At 41.3% G+C, this 23658-nt stretch overlaps 1 protein-coding gene and 2 pseudogenes across 2 annotated transcripts; 2 read left to right on the top strand and 1 right to left on the bottom strand.

The window, feature by feature from the left end:
• Positions 1-1556: 1556 nt before the first annotated feature.
• On the bottom strand, positions 1557-4303 carry LOC112312465 (polyadenylate-binding protein 1). 2 transcript variants are annotated; one of them, XM_053911978.1, is made up of 2 exons: positions 3868-4303; positions 1557-3696 (listed from the first exon to the last, which is right to left on the bottom strand). In XM_053911978.1, the coding sequence occupies exon 2, from the start codon at positions 3615-3617 to the stop codon at positions 1773-1775; it is 1845 nt and encodes a 614-aa protein (XP_053767953.1). In that variant the 5' UTR covers positions 3618-3696; positions 3868-4303; the 3' UTR covers positions 1557-1772. The 2 variants fall into 2 exon arrangements, with proteins under 2 accessions (XP_053767953.1, XP_053767952.1); XM_053911977.1 differs by having other exon boundaries at positions 1557-3671.
• A 7409-nt stretch (positions 4304-11712) lies between these two features.
• On the top strand, positions 11713-12537 carry LOC112312657 (translationally-controlled tumor protein-like; annotated as a pseudogene).
• Positions 12538-17701: 5164 nt separating this feature from the next.
• Positions 17702-19227, top strand: LOC112312194 (pre-mRNA-splicing factor RBM22 pseudogene; annotated as a pseudogene).
• The last annotated feature ends 4431 nt before the right edge of the window (positions 19228-23658 follow it).

Genomic DNA, 23658 nt, shown 5'->3' with positions numbered 1-23658 from the left:
GGAGAACGAGGAACGGCTTGGTGCAGTGCTAGTCACCAGATGGCCCGACATACAGCAAGTCTTTTTGGCAAAGGACTGGCACACAGTGTTAAATGGTAGTCAGGGGTTGCACAGGATGCAGAATAAAAAAATGTTTGGATTTGGCCTACTTTTATTACTTCCTTACTGAAGAGAAAAAAAGCCAAACTGTAATCAGTTGGGCAGTGCATGGGAGTTAAGAAAGTGGGCACATCAAGTGTGACTACACTCTTAATAAACGTGAACCAGCCCTGGCTGCTGTGGCTCAGTGGACTGAGTGCCGGCCTGCGAACCAAAAGGTCGTCAGTTGGATTCCTAGTCAGGGCACACTCCTGGGTTGTGGGCCAGGTCCTCAGCTGGGGGCGTGTGTGAGGCAAGTGCTGGATGTTTCTCTTGCACATCGATGTTTCTCTCCCTCTTTCTCCCTCCCTTCAGCTCTCTCTAAAAGTAAGTAAATAAAATCTTTAAAGAGAAAAAGGAAATGTGAACCAATGTTGCCCTAGTACATTTAGCTTTTAAAGAATTTTTAAGAAGGGAAACAGAAAAAGAAATGAGTAAACAAAAAAAGAAATGTGATAATAAAGAAAGGAAGGATATAGGAACTTGATAAACGGTTGGATCAAGAGAAATTGGTGGTTGTTGTTGGAGGTTAAGAAGGATTTTTAACATGTTTGGAGAAAAACACCAGTGGAAAGGAAAGATACAAAATTCTTGAAACTGGGTATCACTAACTGATACAGGAAGTACTAAGAAATACCAGCCAGGGAATATGTCTTTTCCCACTCTTTTCCATATCAATAATAGCTAAATCTTCATCATTAAAGATGTGTTTTGAGTGTGTCTGGGGCGCAAATCTTGGTTTACAAGATAGGTTGTACTTCATTTTTTTAAATCAATGTAACTTCAATTTCCAAGCCCCACCCTACTGGGCTACGGTGAAGCTTATCAGTGTTGTGGAAGTCTGTTTGTTTCTGAGTCACACGAAGTGTTATCAAGGGCTTCCGGCCATCTGCATCTACCCTTGCAATTACCAGAGTTATCCCTTGACCCTATATGGCTCTGTATGGCTCCTCCACCTTTGGAAGGTCTTTGGGGCTTTTACACCTCCTTGGGAATCTACTGTGACACTCACTAAGGTGCTCCTGCTGGAGGCTCTGTAGTGGCTGTCCTCTTGGGAGTCCCAGCTTTCCAGGCCCTGCCACTAAGCATGTTCTCAGGATCCACAAGCCTCCTCTGTTCCCTCAGCTGTTGAGATCCTCTGTGTACTCTGAGGAGCATTTGTTCCTTTGCATTTTTCTAAGGCGCTCTATCTCTGTCTTCAAAGTATATACTTCCTTTTCCTGCTGACTCAAAAACCTAAAGCCTCTGAAGGTTTGAGGCTTTGAAGAAATAAAAGAATAATTTCAAGCCAGTTCCACTTTCTATCCTGCCCCTGTTTCCGAACAGGGTCTGGACCCAGAACAGGTCTGCTTTGGGCCTGCCCGTAGTGTGTGGGTTCTTGCCTTCACGCAGGAAAGATTTCACAACATGAGTCCAGGTGATTCTAAGAGTATGTTTATTAAAGATGGGGACAGTGAAACAAAGGAAGGGCTTAAGATAGAAGAGGGAACATGAGACAGCCTAGGCAGGACTGCTTTGGCTCTCTAAGAAATTGAAGTCACTGTGAAAGAAGCGAGCTCACTGGGAAGTCAGAAGAAAAGGGGGCGCTGGAGATGGTACTCCAGTGGCACTGCTAACTCCTTTCTGGGCACCCTTTAAGCTTGGTGGGCTTGTAGTACAGCTATAGCTTCATCAACTTTAGAACGGAGAGACTCTGGAGACTCAAGCATATGAAGCAGTTCTAAATTATCGATTTCCAACAACATGCCAGTGATTTTACCAGCAAAAGTAGGGTGCGTGGCTTGAATTAAAGGAAAGAGCCGTTCGCCCAACATTTGCTTTTGCTCTTGAGGAGGGGCAGACGCCAACACGGAAGCAGTCAAAGGCTCCTGACTTTGTACGTGAACAGCAAGCTGCGGCTTGGTAGGTTGTGGCTGTGCGTTTGGATGTTGAGGATTGTGGACTCCTGCAGCACATTCGCGTTGTGGATCGGTGCGCACAGCAGAAGTCGCAGCAGCAGCAGCAGCAGCAGCAGCAGTGGCAGGACGTGAACCCACTGTCTTTGTTGATGTGTTAACAACACGCTGTGAGGACAGGCCTCGTGGAACCTGTGAAGCAGCTGGTCTCGTAGGACTAAATGGTGGTCTAGGAGCGGCTGGGCGGGTAGCACCGGACATATTTTGGAACGGACGAGGTCTGGCACCCTGAGCAGCCCAGCGAGGACTCAGTCTTCGCTGAGCAGTTTGGCCAGGAGGATAGTATGTGGCACGGTTCTGAGTCAACGGGTTAGCTGCCAGCTGGTAGGGGTTGATTTTGGGGGTGAGCATAACTGTCACACTCGCCATTCTCTGCATATACTGGTTAGTGAGGTGAGCCTGGTGCTTTTCTTTGCATTGAGCTAAAGCTACAGACCACGGCTTGGCAACCACAATTCTACCATTCATTTCTGTAGCTGCTTTACTGGCTTCTTTTGGTGAGGAGAAACATACAAAACCAAACCCTTTGCTGCGACCACCCTTCATCGTAACCTTGGCACTAGTGATAGTACCAAATGGAGAGAATTCTTTCCGGAGACGTTCATCATCGATATCATCATCAAGATTTGCCACGTAAAGGTTAGCACCCTGGTATCTGGTGATCCTATCTTGCCTCTTCTGTTCGAATTGGCGCTTAAGTTCTGCCTTCCGTTCCACTTTTTTCTGGGCTTTGCCAGCGTAAATTTGTTTTCCATTGAGTTCCTTTCCATTCATCTCATCCACAGCTTTCTGTGCGTCTTCATGTCTTTTGAAGCTTACAAATCCCAAACCCTTGGATTTTCTACTCTCATCGGCCATTACTTTGACACTCAAGACAGGTCCAAACTTGCCAAAGAGATCTTTAAGTTGCTCATCATCCTTGTCTTCTCCAAAATTCTTGATGCAAACGTTGGTGAACTCGTTTGCACTAGCTTCAAGTTCTGCTTCTCGTTCTTTAGGAGCCTTAAATCGTCCAACATATATTTTGTGATCATTTAGAAGCATCCCATTCATTTTTTCCATAGATCTTTCAGCTGCTTCCTCTGTCTCAAAACGCACAAATCCATAACACTTGGAACGATTTTCGTCACAAACCACCTTACATGAAAGGATGTTACCAAAAGTAGAAAATGTATCATACAGTGCTTTTTTATCAATGGATTGGTCCAAATTTTTAATGAATATGTTGCCCACTCCACTTTTGCCAAGCGGTGGATCTCGCTGGCACAACATGAGGCGAAGCGGCTTGCCCTTCACAATATCAAAATTCAGGGTGTCCACAGCGCGCTGCGCGTCCGCCGGCCGCTGGAAGCGCACGTAAGCGAAGCCCAAGGAGAGACGGGTTAACCGGCGCCTGCAGAGTCGGACGGCTAGGACGGGGCCCGCCTGGCTGAACTTCTCGTAGAGAATCACCTCCGTCACGTCCGGGTGTAGGTCCCCCACGTAGAGAGTGGAAGACCGGTGGCTGGGGGCGCTGGGATTCATCTCGGCCAGGCTGCCTGCAGGGCCACGGGCCACGACCTTTCCGCGGGAGGAGAGCTGGTGCGGGGACCAGGGCCAGGGCCTCAAAGTGGGGAAAGGAAAGAGGGGGTTGGGGGGAAGGGAAAGAGGGGGTGGGGGTGGGGAAGAAAGGTGGGGAAGGGGGGAGGGGAGCGGAGGAAAAGGGGAGAGTTGGCTGGGGAAACCGGGGCGAGCGCAGCGGGACGCCGGTCCACCGGGGGAGAAAGCTACGTACTCAACAGCCGCGGAACCGGGTCGATCCGCCGCCGCTAGTCGCTGGCTGTCGGCTACCGCTGGGGAGCGAGGGTGGCGGGGTGTCGGTCCCCGGGGTGAGAAGGCCTCGGTGTCTGGCTGGGGAGCGAGGGTGGCGGTGTCCGTCTGGGCAGCGAGAAGGGCAGCGGGGAGGCCTCGGTCCCTTGGTTCCTTCTTGCAGCTGCTGCGAGGGCCGCGGTCGGGTCGGTCTCGGCTGCTTCCCCGGGTTATTTTATAAAAAGGAAGAAAAAAAAAAGAAAGTCTCCGGCGGGGGAGACGCGGATGTCTTGCAATTTGCGAGAGGTGTTAAAAGATATTTGAAGATCTTTTTTGGCGTATTTTAAAATAACAAATGTGTGTTCTGAGCCCGGAGCGCACACTCCGCACTCTCAGCACTCGCCGCCCTGGGTGAAGGCTGGTTAGTTTCATTTCTAAAGAATGATATCAAGAGATTAGTTTCGTTTTTCAAGAACAGCAGCAAGAACGTCATTGAAGAGAAACCGGGCCCTAGGCAGTTCTGCTGGGAGAGGTTGCGGGAAAGGAGGAGAACTTTGTGATTCATTAGCTGATTGTAAATTGCTCAGATTGTTTGGCCTCGTTTAATTATTTCGTCTCTGTTTCCCTTATTCTACTTGTCAAAGAATTTCTGTAGCTTGTTCCTATCCTGCCTCGTCCTAAGTTATTTGCAAAGTTGCGGTCATGTCTGGGGGGCAGAAAGAAAGCAAAAAAATGTGGAGGGGAAATACTCAGACCCGCACGCGTATAAATACATCATGTGTCAGCTGTATACCGTAGATTTTACATGTGTTGGCTCATTTAATCTTCACACAAGAGAGGATGATCTCCGTTTTATAAGTGAGAAGAAGGAGGCTTAGGGAGATTAAATTATTTGTTCAGGTTTCAAAAATTAGTACACAAGTAGAACTAAGAATGCAGCTGGAAAAAGAAACTCAGCCTTGACTGGTATGGTTCAGTGGATTGGGCCTCATCCAGAACCTTGCCTGTTGGGTTGCCCAGGTCAGGGCACACGCCTGGGTTGCCGGCCAGGTCCCCTTTTGGGGGGTTGGGGGCTTGTGAGAGGCAACCCATTGATGTTTCTCTGGCACATGATATTTCTCTCCCTCTCTCCCTACCTTTCCTTTTCTCTAAAGAATAGTCTTTAAAAAGAAAAGAAAAGAAAAACACACAAAAGAATTCAATAACGACAAAAAAAATCTTATCACCAAATCCGTCCAAATTAATCACTCCAGTAACCTCTGCCTAACGATAAAGTTTCTAAAGATATAATGAAATGGGACTTCTACCCAAATCTACTGAAACAACAAGGAGTTTCACAAAGCTCTGCCGTTTGTACACAGTTATGAGGATTTTAAAGACGTGATTTAGCCTTGTTTGCTAGAGAAATACATACACATGAACTTTAACTGAACATAACATCAAATATTTACTTTAAAATTACTGTATGAACTCTAGACTTTTTGAGGACAGGGTTAATACCTCCATCTCACCCCTGCCACATGTCTAACACATTTCCCATAAAGAGTAAATAACAAATAGAAATGAATACCCCTACCTATAAATAGATCTGGGCAGTTACTCACTGAGGCTCACACAAGGGGGCTCGATGTTGGCATGAAGAAGGCAGACCAAGCGTCCTGGGAAAGCAGGGCCCTTAAAAAGTTACTGCGGGGAAATGTGCTTATCTTGAGACACTAGTACAGTACTTTCTTATTTTAGGGGTGCTCTGAACTATTATTGATCCGTCGTCTAGTAGGGCAGGCAGTCTGGCACCTAACCCAAAGAAAGGCAGGGATAAAGTGGGAAAGCACAGAAGATTGCAGTGAACGTTTAGGAAAAAGAGTTTGAATATATATGTATCAGATTTAAAAAAAATTTTATTCTCTTTGACTCAGTAAGTCTACTTCTGAACATGTAGCCCTGAGGGTCTTTTGATGTGATAGCCTGGCTAAGCTACAGTTCCCAGTGATTCAGAAACACTTGTCTAGGTGTTACTGTGAAGGCATTTTTTAGATGTGATTAAAGTCTGTAATCAATTGACTGGGAGTAAAGGAGATTATCCTAGGTGATCTCTGTGGGCCTTATTCAACCAGTTAAGAGGACTGAAATGCAGCTGAGCCCTCCCGGGAGAAATTCCGCTTGGGAAACAGCCATTTGAGCCCATTGCTTAGAGCTCCTGACTGCTCTGCCTGGCAGCCTTCCCAGCAGATTGCACCCTTGACTAGCTGGCCTCCAGAACCAGGTGAGCCAGTTCCTTGCCATGAATTTCTTAACTATCTATCTCCTACTGGTTCCGCTTTTCTGGTTGAACCCTGGCTGATACTCTAAGTGAAAGAAACAATCTGAAATTTGTGAAAATGCCAGGTAGTAAGGTGTTCCTGAGAGCACTTTTATACCAGCAGGCTTCAAAGCGCAGTATTAGGGCATTAACTGAAGTAATAATGGCATAGTCACTTGGGTTTTTATATTACATGCATGACATTTGGGTAAACATGTTTGATTTTAAATTTAAAATGCATGGTTGCAGTTATGTCAAAATGAATTTAAAAAAAGCTTAGAAGAGAACTTGTATTAAAAGAGGTTTCTTTGGGACGCAGAAATATTTATTACATTTTAAACTAAAAAAAAATCAAGTAAATTTTAATCTTAAAAAAAATCTAGCCACTTATGTTAATGCTGCACATTCCTTCACAATTAAGAACAGTTCCAAATATAATTCAAGAACTGCTTCTAACTTCATGGTGATTTTTCAAAGAAGCCCGTGCTTTAAGATTTTGGGCCATGATAACATATTCCTACATAATACATACACTGGAATAAACGTGCAAACCTAGTGAGCTATTTGGTTCCAGGACCACATGGCATAAATGCCATGAAGCTGGAGATCATTGGAAAGGAACAAATGATCAGTAAGCGTATTCAAGTACTTTTGGCACTAAGCCCTAACAACTTACCTTTGTTCCAGTCACATGTTGTGACCACAGAGTGCTAACAACTGTTTAACATAACTAGTGCAATCAATCCGAAAAATAAGTACATAAAAAGCACAGACAATTGTTATGATTCTCCTTGGTGAACCGTGGTCTGAAATTAGATTTTGAGATTGATATTTTCCTATCAAAATGAGCCATAATTTTAGCAGTTATTGTAATAAGCATATATTTTAGCACAGATCAGCTTCTATGAATCCTACTACTACTAATAATAATTAACTGACGCCCCCCACAATCCCACCCCTCTTTCACCGTCAGCCCTCCCCTCACACCCGCCATCTGTGCGTGTCCTGGCAGCTCTGTGCATATGTATCTCAACATATCTCCCCGCTCTTAAGCTGTCTCTGAAAGTCAACAGCTTTTGTCAGAAAAGGAGTCAGAAAAAAGAGGCAGAGAGAATCAGGGCCATAGACCCATGAGATGAGGTAAGCAGTTAAATCACTCTGATGTGTGTGCAGAAAAAAGGGATGAAATGAATTCTGTCGTCTAGGGTTTGTCCAATTAGGATAGCCCTAGCTTCCATGTTCAGTTATTTACCATCCAACCTACTATCACTTTTTTTATTTAAAACATTTAATTGTGGTAAAATTCAAATAATGCAAAACATAACATTTTAACCGTTTTTAATACCGTTCAATGGCATTAGGTTCGCTCACATGGTTGTGCGGCCATCACCATATTATCACTTCTTAAACATATTTTATCCATACCTTTAAGCAGACATTAAATTGAAAGCACATACCCCTAGAGCAGAAACCATTGCTTTATGTTATTTTATGTTTTATATTGTATGAGAACCCTCATCTTTCCTCATATATCATGAATACCTTTATTGTGAAAGTATGTGCATGCATTGATAGGAATACCGATATTTCCATAGGTCAGTTTAAGAAATATATATCTTAAAGGCACAAGAATGTGGATACCGAATACAGGGTCAGTGGGTATCCTTTTCTGCTTGCCTTGTGTCTTTGGATCGCGGAGAGATTTGAAAGGAGTCAAACTTTGGAAGATTCTGAGAGCATATAGCAGGGCTTAGGCCAGTAATGTCCCCAGATGCATGTGTGTCTCCCTCCCCCAGCACTCCTGGGGGGACCAGCTCCTTTGAGAAAACATCCTGGGGAGGCGTGCTCTTTAGTCAGTAATCCTGAACTCTATGAGATCATAATCATAATTTCATACAGAGATTTTGGAAGAAGTCAATAAACTTTGGCAATGTGCTGTGGGCATGTGAGCTTGTTACAGAAAACATGTAGTGATCGTGAAGAGTTGATGACAATTCTGGATCCTCTTCTCTGAGGCATCTGTTTCCATTTATAGTCAGTGGTTCATCTGCTATTCATTCTGGAAGGTTTATTAGTAGCTTAGACATATTTAAGCAGTTGAAGAGTTGAATCTACATAGAAAGTTAATACAGTTGATGGTCAGAAAAGATTAAGGCAATTCCCCCTTTAATTGTAGCCTTGTTACTTTTATTTGTATTGAAACTCATTACGGATAATAATGTTAGTTTCTGAGGCAAGGGGCCATTCAGTTCTATGATTCTCGACCTGGAGTTCTTGTGTCCTGAACATAGACAGTCCTGTGCCATGGACTAAACGTGGGCTTTTACCTGGAGCATCAGATAAACTTGCGCATATGTAAAGAATTGCAGTTTATGTTAAGGCAAGTAAGTTTATTAAATGGAATGCAAAATTTGTTTGCAAACCAAACACTGGCACCCCTTCAGGCTATTATACCCTTAGACTGCTGGAGCTACCCTTGGACTTTTCTCAACCACTCTTGTCCGCTCATTCAATCTTAGACAAAACACCAAAGGCACAAGACAGGAAAGAAAATAATTGGTAAATTGGACTTCGTTAAAATGGAAACGTTTGTTCTTTAAAACAAAACGCCATCAAGAAAATGAAAACGTGAGCCAAGAACTGGGAGAATATCTGCACAACACATATGTCAGATGAAAAACTTGTATCCAGAATATATGAAGAACCCTTAAGACTTAATAATAAGGGGACAGACAACTCAAAAAATGCCCAACTGTTTCCCCAGGTGGCTGTACAGTTGCCACCAGCAGTGTATGAGAGTTTAGTTACTAACTGTATGATATTTGACAAGTCAGAACGTCTCTCTCCAATTCAAAAACAGTAGTAGAATGCAAATATAGTCACAATGAAAGTCCTTCTGGGGAGCAATTTCCCCACCCTTCAGCACCTGGGAGCCCTTGTGACTTTCTTGACCAACAGAATGCACTACAAATAACACGGCTGTGCTAGTTCCAAGCCTGGGCCTCAGGTGGTCTTGCAGGCTGGAGAATGAGGAATTCGTAGAGAGGCCCTGTTGTCACAGCTAAGTCCTTTCTAGATCAGTAAGGCTCCCATTGCCTCACCAGCTCATCACAAGGCTGTAGAGCTCGGCCAAATCATCAAACCTGGTCAAGACTAACAACCAGCAATGAAGCCCCTCCCCCACATCACTATCCACAGAATCAAGAGTTCCATTCAGGGTCAGTATTTTAAGCCACTGATTTTGAAGGTAGTTTGTTAATCACAATAGATCATTGATATAGATATCTCATTAGGAGCATGCGATAACACAAGTATCTACCTAATGGGATTGTTAAGAGACTTGTAATCCACTCTGTGTCCAGTTAGAGTAAGTACTCAGATATGTTAGCAATGACTACTGTTATTGTTATTATTAAAGATTATCTTGTGGGGGGAGGGGTTTTTCAAAAGTCCAGCACTTCCTGTGGCTAATGTGTTATCTCATAGCCTGCAAAACTTCCCACTTGGAAAAAGTGCAGATGTCACCGGCTCTAGGGCTGCACTCCAGCTGCCCTGGCCACAAACCACTGCTCCTGACAAGGGTGGAGGAGCTTCTCCAGGTGCTGGGTGTTAAGTGTTAGTGTGTTGCTGATAAAGAGAGGAAGAAACTTTCCTGTTCTTCTCCCTAGTCATCTATCAGCTCCTATTCTATCAGATTAAGTAAGCTTTTTGTCTTGTGTGGTATCAAGTTGGACCGAATGGAGGGAGAGAGGGACAGAGAGAGGGGAGTGTGGGAATAATATTCAGGAGACAGCGGTTCCCAGAGGACCACGCAGAGCAAACTTGAGCAGAAGACCTTGCCGATTGTGTCATGATGTTAGTTGGGCCTCTTACCTACATTCAGTTAAACGTGATTACAGACAGTGATGTTCATTTGAATGTGATATTTAGGATTTTATTCCAATGCATCTTCTCTTCCTGCTCCCAAGACCTAAAATATAAAAGATACATTTCTAAAAAATATTCTAAAAAAATACATTCCTAAACCTATAAAGCCTGAAAAAACACTAGTTCTTTTTCATCTTTCCTTAGTATTTTTTTTGCATAATTTTCAGATATTTTATAAAGTCTTTCTCAGCAGTGCAGTAACTATTACACTAGCAAGTGTTAATGTAGTTCCTGTGTTTCCCCAAAAGGACTATAAAACTGCAAGACTTTTAGGGTTTGAGGCATGGGTATAAATATTCAACGCAGGTGTTTCTAAATCACCTCCCGCAATCTCAAACGACGCTATACTTGAATAGCTCTGGCAAAATGTCTTAGGGTGTCGTCTGTGTTTGTATCGAGTTATGTTACATCCAGAATAAATGCATAAAGTAAAGCAAAGCCTGCTGACATATTTATTTTCAGGATCGTTCTGTCACAGGAACTTTATAATCATATTTGAAAATCCAGCTGTGGAAAGGTATGTGTACTAGATAAATGGCTATTGGTCATTTGCCAGACCACAAAATTGAACTGTATGTAGTAAAGAAAAATTCTAAACCAATGTTAGAGCAATTCATCCTTTTAAGTTAAAATCATCAATTAAGCACCTAATTTCTGTCAATATCAATATAACAATATTTTTTATGCCTATTAAAAATAAAAAAGACTACAACATTTTTCTGAAATCCCCCTAAAAGTGATTTCTTTCCTGGCTTTTAAAAGTCTTGTCTTATCTAAAGTGTTTCTATAAATATAAATGTCCTCTGTGCCCAGTGTAATCCAGTTTCCATTTTCAGTAAATTCCAAAGAACTCTGCCTTCCGCAAGAAGGACACATTGTGGATCGTCTCTATTAGCAAATGCATTTGGTAGGGAGGAATGTCTCCATGTGTTCTAGACTTCAATTTCAGGAAGGTAACAGGTTCAATTCTAAGCATTGTTTCCCTCCAATTAGGAACAAAATTATGTTTATTACTCCAAAAATACATTGCTTGAGCCACAATGTATGGATATGCTCAAGTCAAATAATTTTCTATGTAGGCTAAGGCTCAATATCCTGAGAAAACATCTGAACCAGAACAGTAAGTGGTCATGATTAGTGCTTACGTTGCCTGAGATCTTCGGCACTCCACATGCGAAGCACATAAAATTTCTGCCACTTGGAGACCCAGACCATTTGGGGAGACATTTTCTGTTTTAAATGTGCTCATAAAAATTAAAGTGAATTTTATTTGATGAAAATGATGTGAAAGAAATTACATGCTAGCAATTGGAGGAGTCAATAAGTGCAGTGAAAATGCGGTGAATGGAGCCAAGGCCTCTTACATATGGCCCATGGAAATGTGTTTATAAGATGTGGCCGATGCAATTAACAGAGCGAATCTAGCATGTTGCCAATGTTGCATGTTCAAAGACTAAGAACATACTATCTCATTATTTTCCTTTTTTCCATTGCCATTGCTTTCTCCTGCTCTACTGAAATGATGACATGGTTGGGTTGAGAATGTATAGTCAACACAGGCGTTGGGATCTTAGATACAAGAGACTTTATTTTCTCCTTATTTCCCCTGCTTAAATGGAACTCTGAGCCTTTAGACTACCAGTCCTATAAAAAACTATCCTCTTTGCCTTATCCATCTCTCCCTGGTTCTTTACTGTTGGGCTATTTCTTAGTTCCTACCTCTAACAATGTTTGACCCTTTCGCTATGCTGGCTATGCAACACTTTCCCTACATGGGATGAAGCAAGGATGGGCGACTTTGGTATTTCTGTAACTTTGGATTTTTCTCTGTATTCTTTTTTCTCTGTATTCTTTTCTGCTTGCTCCCCCCTTCCCACCTCCATACCCCCATCACCGGTCTGGCTGGACCAAGCGCTGGCTCTGAACTCAATCATATACTGCGACTTCATCAGTCATGAGGAGATGTTCTCTGATATCTACAAAGTCCTGAAGATCACAGACAGGCTGTGTCTGAAGGTAGAGGGGAAGATGGCCAGTAGGATAGAGGCACCATTGATGGCTCAGTTATTGGTGTCAATGCCTCCGCTGAAGGTGAATGTACTGAAAGCACAGTAATCACAGCTGTTGATATTGTCAGGACCTACCATTTGCAGGAAACCAGCTTCTCAAAAGAAGCCAACAGGAACTACATCACAGATGACAGGAAATCAAAGAGGAACTTGAAGAACCCAGACCAGAAAGACTAAGACCTTTTATGACAGGGGCTGCAGAACAAATCAAGCACATCCTTGCTAATTTCGAAAATACCAGTTCTTGATGGATGAGAACGTGAATCCAGAGGGCGTGGCTGTTCTGCGGGACTACCGTGAGCAAGGTGCAACCCCATATGTGATTCTCTTTATGGGTGGCTTAGAAATGGAAACATGCTAACAAATTTCACAACTGCTGCTGCTTTTTATCCACACACCAGGACTAGGGCAAATGGGACTGATGTTATTTTGAGCCCTTCATTTATTTTGACCTTGATTTATTCAGCACGGAGGCATTGTTTTTAAGAAAAACACATCACGCAGGTTGTCTAAAAATAAAATGCATTTAAACTCATTTGAGGAATGCCTCTTAGTTTAACAGATATTGAAACCCATCCTGTATAGTGTTCCTGGAGAAGCTAGAGCCTGGTTGCAGTCCACTGTGGTAAAGTATAAGACTGTCTTCAGATAACTTCTACAGTGAAAACTACTCCTGGGCTGGGCTATAAAAAACAAGGATCAAAAGTCTTAGTTCTGATTTGAAATAAAGGGAAAGACCATGCTCACAGCAGAGCCAACAATTGAAATGGGTTCTGTAGACATTTCATCACCTACAAACAGAAGTAGGTAACTGGAAGAGATTATCAGAAGAATAAAAAGACAGTAATACAGTTGGGGAACAAATGTCAATAAAATATTTAAGTTAATGAAGTGGGCTTTCTATGTCAAGAAAGCATGTATTTTCCAACCTCCATAGCTCCCATTTATTATGACAATAATGGAATATGAAAGCTATAAACTCACATGAAGAGTACAGGCCAGGGGCGCTCAGTAGAGGTTTTAACAGATTTCTCGAATAGGGGAATCAGATGGGGAAGTGGTGCCTATGCAGCAGGAAGGAAAAACCAAGGGTTAGGACATATCCACTGAAAGAAGTGGAGCTGAGGAGGGAGCCAGCTTTCCAGGCAGGATGCTGGGGAGCCTCTGAACCAAATGGATGTGTGCCACTAAAATATGAGAGTACGGCAAGCGAATGCAGACACGAGATTGAAGAAATAGAGATTAACACAGGAGAGAGGCCAAGGAAAATTCCACGGTGAGTGGCATGGAGCAGCCCGCCCAGGTTGGAACAAGAAGATGGAGTCCTCCATGTGGGGGGATTCTAGGAAGAAAACACAAAATGATAGACTTAAATATTGTGTAAACATATTGGTAGGGTGGGTAGATAGGAATTAGCATGCTATTTCTTCCTCTCCCATAATAGTCCAAAGATAATGCCTAAAGTAGATGAAACAAAAAGTATAACCATATTATTTAGAAATAGTTAGACACCAGATGGAACAGTGAAAATAGCCAGTTTTTTTTCCCTCTGGGGGTGTGAGGCTCAGGTAAAGAGCTATGGGGATCAGAACCCTATGTAATTGTCTTACTGTACTTAAAAAATTTTTATCGTAGTTTTTTTCAGTTACCATTTAGTCCACTCATACCTCCCTCTTCACCATACTATTGTCCATGTCCATGAGTCCTTTTTTCCTTTTTTGCTCAATCTCTCCACTCCCAACCTTCCCACCCCCTGAGCTGCCAGGCTGCTCTCCATCTGTGAGTCTGTCTCTATTTTCCGTGTTAGTTCAGTTTGCTCATTAGACTCCACATGGAAACGAAATCATAGGGTGTTTGTCTTTCTCTGACTGGCTTATTTCACTTAGCATACCATTCTCTAGGCCCATTCATACTGTCACAAAGGGAAAACTTCCTTTTTTTTACAACTGAGTAGTAGTCCATTGTGTAAATGTCCCATAGATGTGTTATCCACTCATCTACTGATGGACATAATTGTCTTACTTTAATAAAAAAAATTAGGAGTAAATATTATGATGAAATAATATCATTTATGTACTAATTAAGAGAGATTTAAAAATATGTATTCAATTGCGGTGAATGTATACTTAAAAACTCTTACAGAATACAGACATCAAGTCACAAATAGATAGCAATTGCCTTAATCACTGCGCACCCTAAATATGTACCCTAAGGAAATAATAACATTATCAAAGATTTACATATAGAAACATTTATCATGGCACTTTTTACACTTAAGATTTTTATAAACCAGCAAAATACACAATAGAGAAATGATCTAAAAGATTATGGTGTTGATGCCTGGAATACTGAAGAAGATCAAAATTTGTTAAACTTCTAAAAGAGGATATTTGTAGCTATTGAAATCCAGATTTTGAGTTTAAAAGCACATTTACTGACATGGGAAGTGCTCATGAATTCCATAAAAAATAAAAATTATACCTAAACTCGAATCTCCATTTGTAAATAACCCACACAATCCACATAAATATACACATAGGAAAAAAGGGAAAAAATTATATACATCAAAATACCAACAAAAGTTATTTCTGGGTGCAATTTGCTATTTGTATTTCTAAAAACTTTCAAAATGAAAATGAACATGTTACTTTACATACATTTTAAAAAATGAATGTTATATATTCAGAATAAAAACAAGATTGTATATACTTATGTAATTATTTTAACAGGAAGTATAAAAGCTGAAACTATAATAAGTTTTCTTATCTAAAAAATTTGAGTTTACATATTCCTTTTGACCTCAGGGTAGAGGATGTTATTTGTAACTCATCTAAACTCATGTTTAAAAATTTAACGAGACAGTTCAGTAGTCCATTTTTACCATAAATCTATCTTGAGCAAGAATGTTGATAACCTGAGGTTAACTTAAATTCATTAGCATTTTTCTTTACTAAATCCGAGAACAGCGTAATCCAAACAGTCTTATCAGTTTTCTAGACCCCACCCCCCCTCTCCCCCCAAAACAGTCATGGACTACCTTTTGAACTTTTTCCCTTCAGTTTCTCAGAGCGTAAAGTTTTCGGTTCCCATGAGTAAAGTACATCCTCAAAGCTATAAAGTGTGAGAACATTATCCTGGAAGCAAAACATTATTGTTAAACTATCAAATATATTTTAACATTGACTACTTTATAACATTTATAAACTTGAAGGTATAACAAAACAATGTAAAAACACATGTCTCCTTTAACTTTTACAACTTAAAATCAGCTAAAACTGCACTGAAAGGGGGAAAGCGAACAACTTTAAAAAAATTCTTATGACTGACCCCTGCTAACACTGTATCTGTGTGTGTGTGTGTTTGACCAGAGTGCTTTTCTGCGCACTTTCCTACTCAGCCCGATTCACCTTCCTGATAAAATGGGAAAGTGGAATTGTTATAACTGTTTGTATCTAATCTTAAATACTAATGGTTTGTAGTAAATTTTTCTATGTAACAGATTTTAAAGGCTTTTTAAAATTCATATTATTAAATGATAGTTTGGGCCTAGAAAGTTATGATACCTTCTATGTAGAATTTAATTAGTTTGAGTTGTATAATAATATCTTTTACATGTATCAAAGTGTTATGGTTAATATCATAGTAAATAATTCTTTGCCATGATAAAAGAATTGAAGAAATGTTTGGGTTTTTTTGTATAAATTTCCTGGATACATCATTATACCCACAATGCCTCTAATAATAACAGCAGAATATTGACTTATGCAAATGAAAAGTCCATAGGTCATCTTGGCTTTGAAAGAAGCTTCCACTGGCATTTCACTGTCTTACTTTGTGAGGTATTGGCTTCTTCTCTGGGGTTCCCTGTGGCAGTTTTTCACTCAGGCACAAATAACTATACCAAGTCCAGTTTCACATCCTCATACTACACTGTACAGAGTAAGAGAGTCTACTCTGGTAAGCTACTGTGGACAAAGAAAGAAGTTCCTCTCTCCCAGAAGGCCAAGCTCCTAGCCTACGGTTGCCTACTCATCTCTCGATCCGTGGCTGGGAATCTGTAGACTGAGTGAGTCCATATCTGAATTCACTTCCATTTAAAACTACATAGCTCAGAATGGGAAGGCACTGTCGCCATTAAGAAACTTGGGCAAATTCCATAAATGAAAGGAAGTATAAGAGTGGATAGCAAATAAGTGTCTACTATATTGATCACAATTATATAGGTTATTTCATATTAATAATTGTTATGCTTCCTCACTTTTCAGAGAAATCAACCAAGACAAAAAAACAGTTCTGTAGTCTTTAATTCTGTGAGCAAAATGAACAATGTAACATGCTTTGACTTGAATCCCAGGTCCCAGGTTGATGAATCCACACACCCTGCCTTTTAATATCATTGGAAGAATGGAGGAGGCAGAGGTGATCCCACGACATATCAGTGATGATCTTAGGTAGCATTAAGAACAAAGGTCGTATTTGAACCCCTTAAAAGAACTTTGTGAAAATACTGCTAGAAAATTATGCAGGAACTAAATCATTATTTAGAGTAGCGTGAGGACACTACTAAATTCACGTAAATCACATATGAAGAGCCTGTCCAACAAATCAATGTATTCAGTTAATTCAGAATTCTAGGTGGGAGATTATTTAGCCTATTGGACCCATTGACTTTCTGCAGAAACACTGTCAATATTCTTTGGTGACTATAATCCATTCAAGACGGAAAGATCCTTTGTTTTCCTTTCCTCGCCCAGCCAGTCAACAAATGATCGACATCTGCAGTATTTCTTTTCTGTCTTTCCTTTATCTCCAATGCTACTTCTTGACCTTGAGCCCCATTTCTCTTCTGGACACTAATGGTTCCCTAATTGGTCCTCCTGCCTCTAGCTTTGGCCTCTTCTAATTCACTTTCTAAAACACCACTAGAGTCATCTTTATAAAATGAAATTCTTGTCCTCCTGGCTTTCCATTGTTTTGCAAAGTCAAGCTATTTAGGATGAGATACAAGATTCTACCTCCCCAGGTTCATTTCTCACCAATGGTCACTGCCAATTTTTTGGAAATTTCATGCAATGCGACCATGCAAACTATGAATATTCTTATGTATTCTTTAAGTATTTGTGAGAGAATTCATCTATGGTATATGCCATAGTGTGTTGCTAGTTCTTAGGATATGCACATCTCCACCTTTGTAAGATTTTTCCAAATTATATGCAAAGTGGTCATACTGACTGTACTCCCGCCAGAAGTATTTAAGACTTCCTGCTTACAACCTGAACAAAACTTAACACTGTTTGACTTTTTAAATTTTATAAATTTAGTGGGTATCTCATCAGTATGTTTTTATGTGTGTATTTCTCATTCAGGATTCCTTTTGTCAGTAATCTTAATGTCTTTTATGCTTTGTTCTATTGTATTATTCTTATTTATTTATAGATGTTCTTTGGATACTCTGAATACTAATCTGTCAATTATTTCTACTAAAAAAAACTTGATCTCCTTCTTCCCACTTGGAAGCTTCCACTGCTCCCGGACACTCTCAAGATGGCGACTTCTCTGGGTTCCAACACCAACAGGCAGAGCTGGGAGGATGCAGGCTTTCCCATTCTGTGTCAGATGTGTCTTGGAGAAAACCTATATATCCCAATAACCAGAGAAAAGTATGGGAAAGGATGTAAAATCTGTGCCAGGCCATTCATAGTGTTTGGCGGGTGGCCCAGGGTTTGCATGTGTTTCAAGAAGACTGAAGTGTGCCAAACCAGTAGTAAGTTGAAGAATGTCTGTGAGACCTGCCTCTCGGATCTAGATCATGGCCTGCCCACCCAGGGTGGTGACACGGGGTTGTCTTTCAAGGATGACATGCCAAAGTCAGATGTCAACAAAGAGTACTACACACAGAATATGGAGAGGGATATCGCTAACTCTGATGGAGCCGGCCCGTTGGCATGCTGGGGAAACACATCCACCCGTGCCATGCTGCTCGAATCGGCCTGGACCGCACCCTACTACAAAAGGAATCGACCCCGCGTTTGCTCCTTCTGGGTCAAAGGAGAATGTAAGAGAGGAGAGGAGCGTCCACACTGACATGAGAAGCCTGCGGGCCCAGAAGACCCTCTTGCTGATCAGAACGTTAAAGACTGATATTATGGAATCAATGACCCTGTAGCAGATAAACTTCTAAAGTGGGCTTCAACAATGCCTTATGTGGACTCGCCAGAGGACAAGACTATCACCACACTGTATGTTGGTGGCCTGGGTCATACCATTACTGAGACAGATCTAAGAAATTGTTTCTACCATTTTGGAGAGAGCCAGATGATCACCATTGCATGGCGTTATCAGTGAACTTTCATCCAGTTTGCCACAGGCAAGCTGCAGAAGTGGCTGCAGACAAGCCCTTTAATAAGTTGATTGTCAATGGCGGTAGACTCAATATGAAATGGGGAAGGTCCCAACAGCCAGAGGAAGAGAAAAAGAAGACAGAACCACAGAGTCTGGGATCAAGCTAGAGCCTGTGCCAGGCCTGCCGGGAGCTCTTCCTCCTCTTCCTGCAGCAGAAGAAGCCTCTGCCTACTACTTCAACCTACTCCCTAGTGGCCTTCTAGCTGTGGTGAACATTGCCCCCCCCCCAGGTTTGGGGCCACACATGTTCCACCCAATGGGACCACCTCCTCCTTTCATGAGGGATCCAGGACCAATCCACTATCCTTCTCAGGACCCTGAGAGAATGGGAGCTCAAGCAGGGAAACACAGCAGCCCCTAGCACATTATCACCATTCTGGGTCTCTACAGAAGACAGGGCACTTAAAAATCCCAATAAATGAATCTTAGAATAAATATATTTTTCCTTCATCGTTTCCAAGGTAGCTAAATGTGTTCAGATGTGCGCAGTCAGAGAACGACAGCCATTATTTGATGGATGGACCTCAAAGAAGCTGTCATTAACACATCTGGTTAACACTATAATATTCCTAATAGAACGTAACACCTGTTCCCCTTACTTCTATAGGGAATAAGCAATGGGGTGAATTGGAATGTCCAACGGAGTTACCACCCCAACTATACATTCATTTTGTATTTTTTTTTTTTTTGAGGAAAAGAAAATTGACTTTCAGTAAAGACCTTTTGATCATTTTTATGTCATTGGGTATTTTCCTTTTTATCATCTAAAAAGGAAAGATGACCAGTACTAACCATTGTAGTGGCATGAGTGTGATTTAACACTTCTGCAGTCACACCCTGAGAAAGACACGTGGAAACCAGCAGCCAGCGCAGCCCGGGTCTCTCCCTCCCTCTCCTCTCACTGCTCACAGAAGGAGTCTGGCTGATCCTTTTACTTCTCCACATCCCCAAGAAAGGACAAAAGTAAAAATTCCTTTTTACTCCTATCAATTGGATGGAAACAAATGCCACCAAGCTGTGTATCATTGAAGAAACCTGGTGTCTGGGATGAGATTATTTTACAGAACTTCCTGTAAAACACTTTAACAAACTGTGAAGCTAAGAGCATTGGAGAGAGTTTGAATGGAAGACTGGTGCCTGACGGCTGGAACTTTGAGCTGCAGCACCCACCTTCGTGTCTCGTTTTAATTCCCCGCCTCTGGGCAGGGGACTCGGTTTGGTCTTAGAATGGCTGGGTATAACTGAATCATAGATGGTAAAAATAATTTGATGTTGTGTTTCGTTTTTAAAAAATCAAAATGGGTCAATTAAAAACAAATCCAAAACTTGATGTCTGCTTTATCATCTCACATTTTCTTTTGATGAGAATATTTTGGAGGGATTCTCATTTTTATTTCAGTGATGAAATCACATGGGAAGAAATTACATGAAAATTTTACAAATGGAGAATGAAGTGTCAGCGTGGGGTCACGGGATGAGTGTTCAGAGGCCCTAAAGTTCCTTTTGGAACTTGCATGTTTTCTACCAGCACCCTCCAGTAACTTCTGGAACCTCTGAAGGTTCCATGGTGCCTAGTTTGAGAACTAGCGCCCTGGGCCAAACTTCTCTGTGCGGGGGAAGAAACCAAGGCTCAGAGAGGTTGAGCTACTTGCCCCAGGAACTCTGGCAGTTGTCTGGGCCAAGTAGGAAAGGGTGGGAAAATGTGCTGGAGTGGTGGGGGGTAGGGGGGGTGGGGTGGGACCGACATGTGGCTTGGGTCTGACAGGCCTCGTTCTCCAAGGCCACGCAGGTAGTTTAGCCCCACAGGTGTGCAAACTGAAGGCTTCATTCCGCGTAATCTCATACCTGACCTCATACCCGTGGCATCCAGACTTCCGGCTCACCTTCTCAATCTTGGCTCCATCAGAGGAGGAGTATGAGCACCAGAACCACTTTCTTCATGTGCTTTATTGGGGAAAACCAGGGCTGACAGAGAAGGCATCTGGGTAAGAACAGTGCAGAAATCATATGGATGTGGGAAGATCTGGCCTTCCTTCATCACTGGCAGTTTGATCTTTTGTCAGCTGAGGCAGAGAAGACTTTTCAAGCTGCAGGTAGAAAAGGTGGCCATCTGCAGTCCACATAAAACAGCTGACTAGCTCTCTGGAGCTGGAGGTTGTGCTTGACAGCCGAGCCATGACCAACACGAACTATGCCTCTAGGTGATCCTGTGTCTTGTCCATATGAACATCTAAATCATCTTTTGAGACACAAAAGGGGCTGATTTTGGTGCTGTTAAATCCCTCTAATAATGAGAGCATTTCCTCAGATAGGTCCAGACAGTTGTCCCTCAGCATTCACACCTGGACTTTGTGGGCATGGTGGGGGTGGGGCAGTCATGAGCCCTAGCTGCATCTCCGTCACGTAACTGTGCCTGCCCACCCTGGCCTTAGCTTCAGTGACTGATTCTCACAGCCTTCAGGCTTGGAACTCCCACATGGCCACAAGTTAGTTTTCTCCTCCTCCTCCTCCTCCTTTGTGAGATTTCTGTTGTCTGTATGTCTATGGTTCACTTTACTCATCAAATTGATGAGCCCATAAATTCCCTTTCATGCTTAAGCCAGTGTAAGTGATTTGTGCCATAGATGCTGGAGGCGGGGGATGTGTCCCACGTCCTTCCGGCCTCGCATTTGTAGGGCTACCTTCTGTGCGAACAACCAGTCCTCCGGGAAGCCACCATCTTTCCAGCCAGCAATTCAAGTAGTTAATTTTAATGTCAAATATATCTATTTTTAAATATTTCAATTGCAGTTGACATTCAATATTAATTTGTTTCAGGTGTATCTCTTCTCTTAGGGTTTGTGCATTTTGTTTTGAGAATTACCTAAAAATTGACAACCAGGTATTATAAAAGTAGTCACTGAACAATACATTTTCTCCCCTCTCATCAGTAATGCAGTGTTTGTGTTACGTCTTATTATATAGACAGTCTGGAGCGCTCTACTCTGTTTAAAAAGCCAGCCTGTCTGCCTTACACTGCAATTGTTTCATGGTTTTAATTGCTCTTACGATTACTAGTTTTATAATTTTACCTACCTTATAGGATCAATCTCCACCTTGTTTTTCTTTCCCAAAATTGTTATCTTTGGGCCTCTTTCTTACTCCTTATAATGTTAAATTGGAATTAATTATAATAAAATTATAATCCGGATAAGAATCAACAAGTTGTATTCAGTTTTCCTAACATGAAGATGGTGCCTCTCCATTAATTTGTTCCCTTTAATGTTTTTACTTTGTATAAGTGTTATACTTTTATATATGAGTTTTACATATAACTTAAAATTTTTTTTTAATTTACTGATTTTAGAGAGAGGAAGAGGGGAGAGAAGGAGGAAGGGAGGGGGGAAGAGAGAGAGAGAGAGAAATAATCTGTTGTTCCACCTACCCATGTGTTCATTGGTTGTTTCTTGTATGTGCCCTGACGGGGGATCAAACCCACAGCCTTGCCGTATCAGGACAATGCTGTAACCAGCAGAGCTACTCAGCCAGGGACACATAAAATAAATGTTTTATTACATTTGGTCCTGTGTATCATTTAATATGTTTCCTTTATATATATATATATATATATATATATATATATATATATATATATATGTATATATGTGTGTGTGTGTATATATATATGTATACACACACATATATTTCTATAAAGGAGCCATGAATTGAAGTTTACTATATATATATATGTATATATGTGTGTGTGTATATATATATATATATAGTAAACTTCAATTCATGGCTCCTTTATAGAAATAGTTGATTTTTATATATTGGTGTAATATCCCCAAATCCACTAAATTCTAAATATTTGCAGTTTACCTGGTTGTTCTACATAGCCCTTCTCATCGCCCCCATGAATGTTAGAACACAAGTTTAGTTTTGATCATGCATTTTCACTTCTCTTGGTAAACTGAGGAGTGGGATGGCTGGGCCCACGACAAAGTTATGTTTAACTTTAGGAGAAACTGCTAAACTCATGGAATTATGACTTAAGTTGGTGAAATTGTATTGTGTGTGAATTATCCCACAATAAGGCTGATGAAATATGTGAGGGAAAAAAACTTAATGCCTTAGATTCTTACCACCAGCAAATGACTTCAGGGAAGCTGCTGTTTCAAGCAAACTTAATACTCTGAATTTGTACTTCCTCTTTTGTCCAGTTGGAATTTCCTTTAATTTCTTGTGATAAATATTGTATTTTCTCTAGAACATTTGATTTGTTGCAGGAATTTTTTTACATCTTGTTTGCCCTTTTGCCGTAAGCTGCAATCTTTTGTTCCCTAAAACTTCACTGGCTTTTAGTGCTTTAAATGAGACCTAGGTACCTTTTTGTGTAAAGTTTAAAAAATATGGTAGTTCATAAAATTTCCTCACCTTGTTATTGGGAGAAACTCATTTGTATGAGTTTCTACATTGTATGAGCTCATAAATATTAACGCTTACAGTATGAGAACAATGTTAAAAGTCACCAACTTGGAAATTAATGCTATATACTATATTCCACTCAAATACATCAACAGACTAACAAGGATCAGAATTTGAACACAAAACAGATTCTAGACGGCTACTCTCAGGCTTAAACAGGAGTCAAGGCTGGCGGAAGACACGCTGGCGCGGGAGAGCTTGTGAACTCTAACGCTTCCTGCCTTCCGCTCTCACTCTCCGCAGACCCAGCGCACCTACTGACAAAGCTGCCTAAGTCTATATTCAAAGCCTAACACACATTTCTCCACTTCTCAAGTAGGGTTGTACTTAACACATTTTTTAAAAGGTCATATATCACTGAATTTGAATTTAAATGTAAAATATGGATTCCTAATAACCACTTTCCATGTATTTAAAGGGTGACTGCGACATAGTATCGAAAAGTTCAGACGCATGCAGGAGACTGCCTGCCCATTACACTTCAGGCAGCACAATTAAGGTAAAAAAACAAACCCAACAACAACCTAGGAAACTTCTCGGAATACACACAGACATTTCAAAGACAGAAGGCATTGGTACGGCTTATACATGCTTAGGAAGGATCATTACATGT

Source organism: Desmodus rotundus, chromosome 9 (assembly GCF_022682495.2).
Source record: "Desmodus rotundus isolate HL8 chromosome 9, HLdesRot8A.1, whole genome shotgun sequence".
NCBI lineage: Eukaryota > Metazoa > Chordata > Mammalia > Chiroptera > Phyllostomidae > Desmodus > Desmodus rotundus.
Note: the sequence above shows the minus strand (reverse complement) of the source record. Positions and strands in the feature narration are given on the sequence as shown.

Bases quoted from the DNA above. Each gene is read 5' to 3' on its own strand.
- LOC112312465 (XM_053911978.1), bottom strand. From the start codon at position 3,617: ATGAATCCCAGCGCCCCCAGCCACCGGTCTTCCACTCTCTACGTGGGG.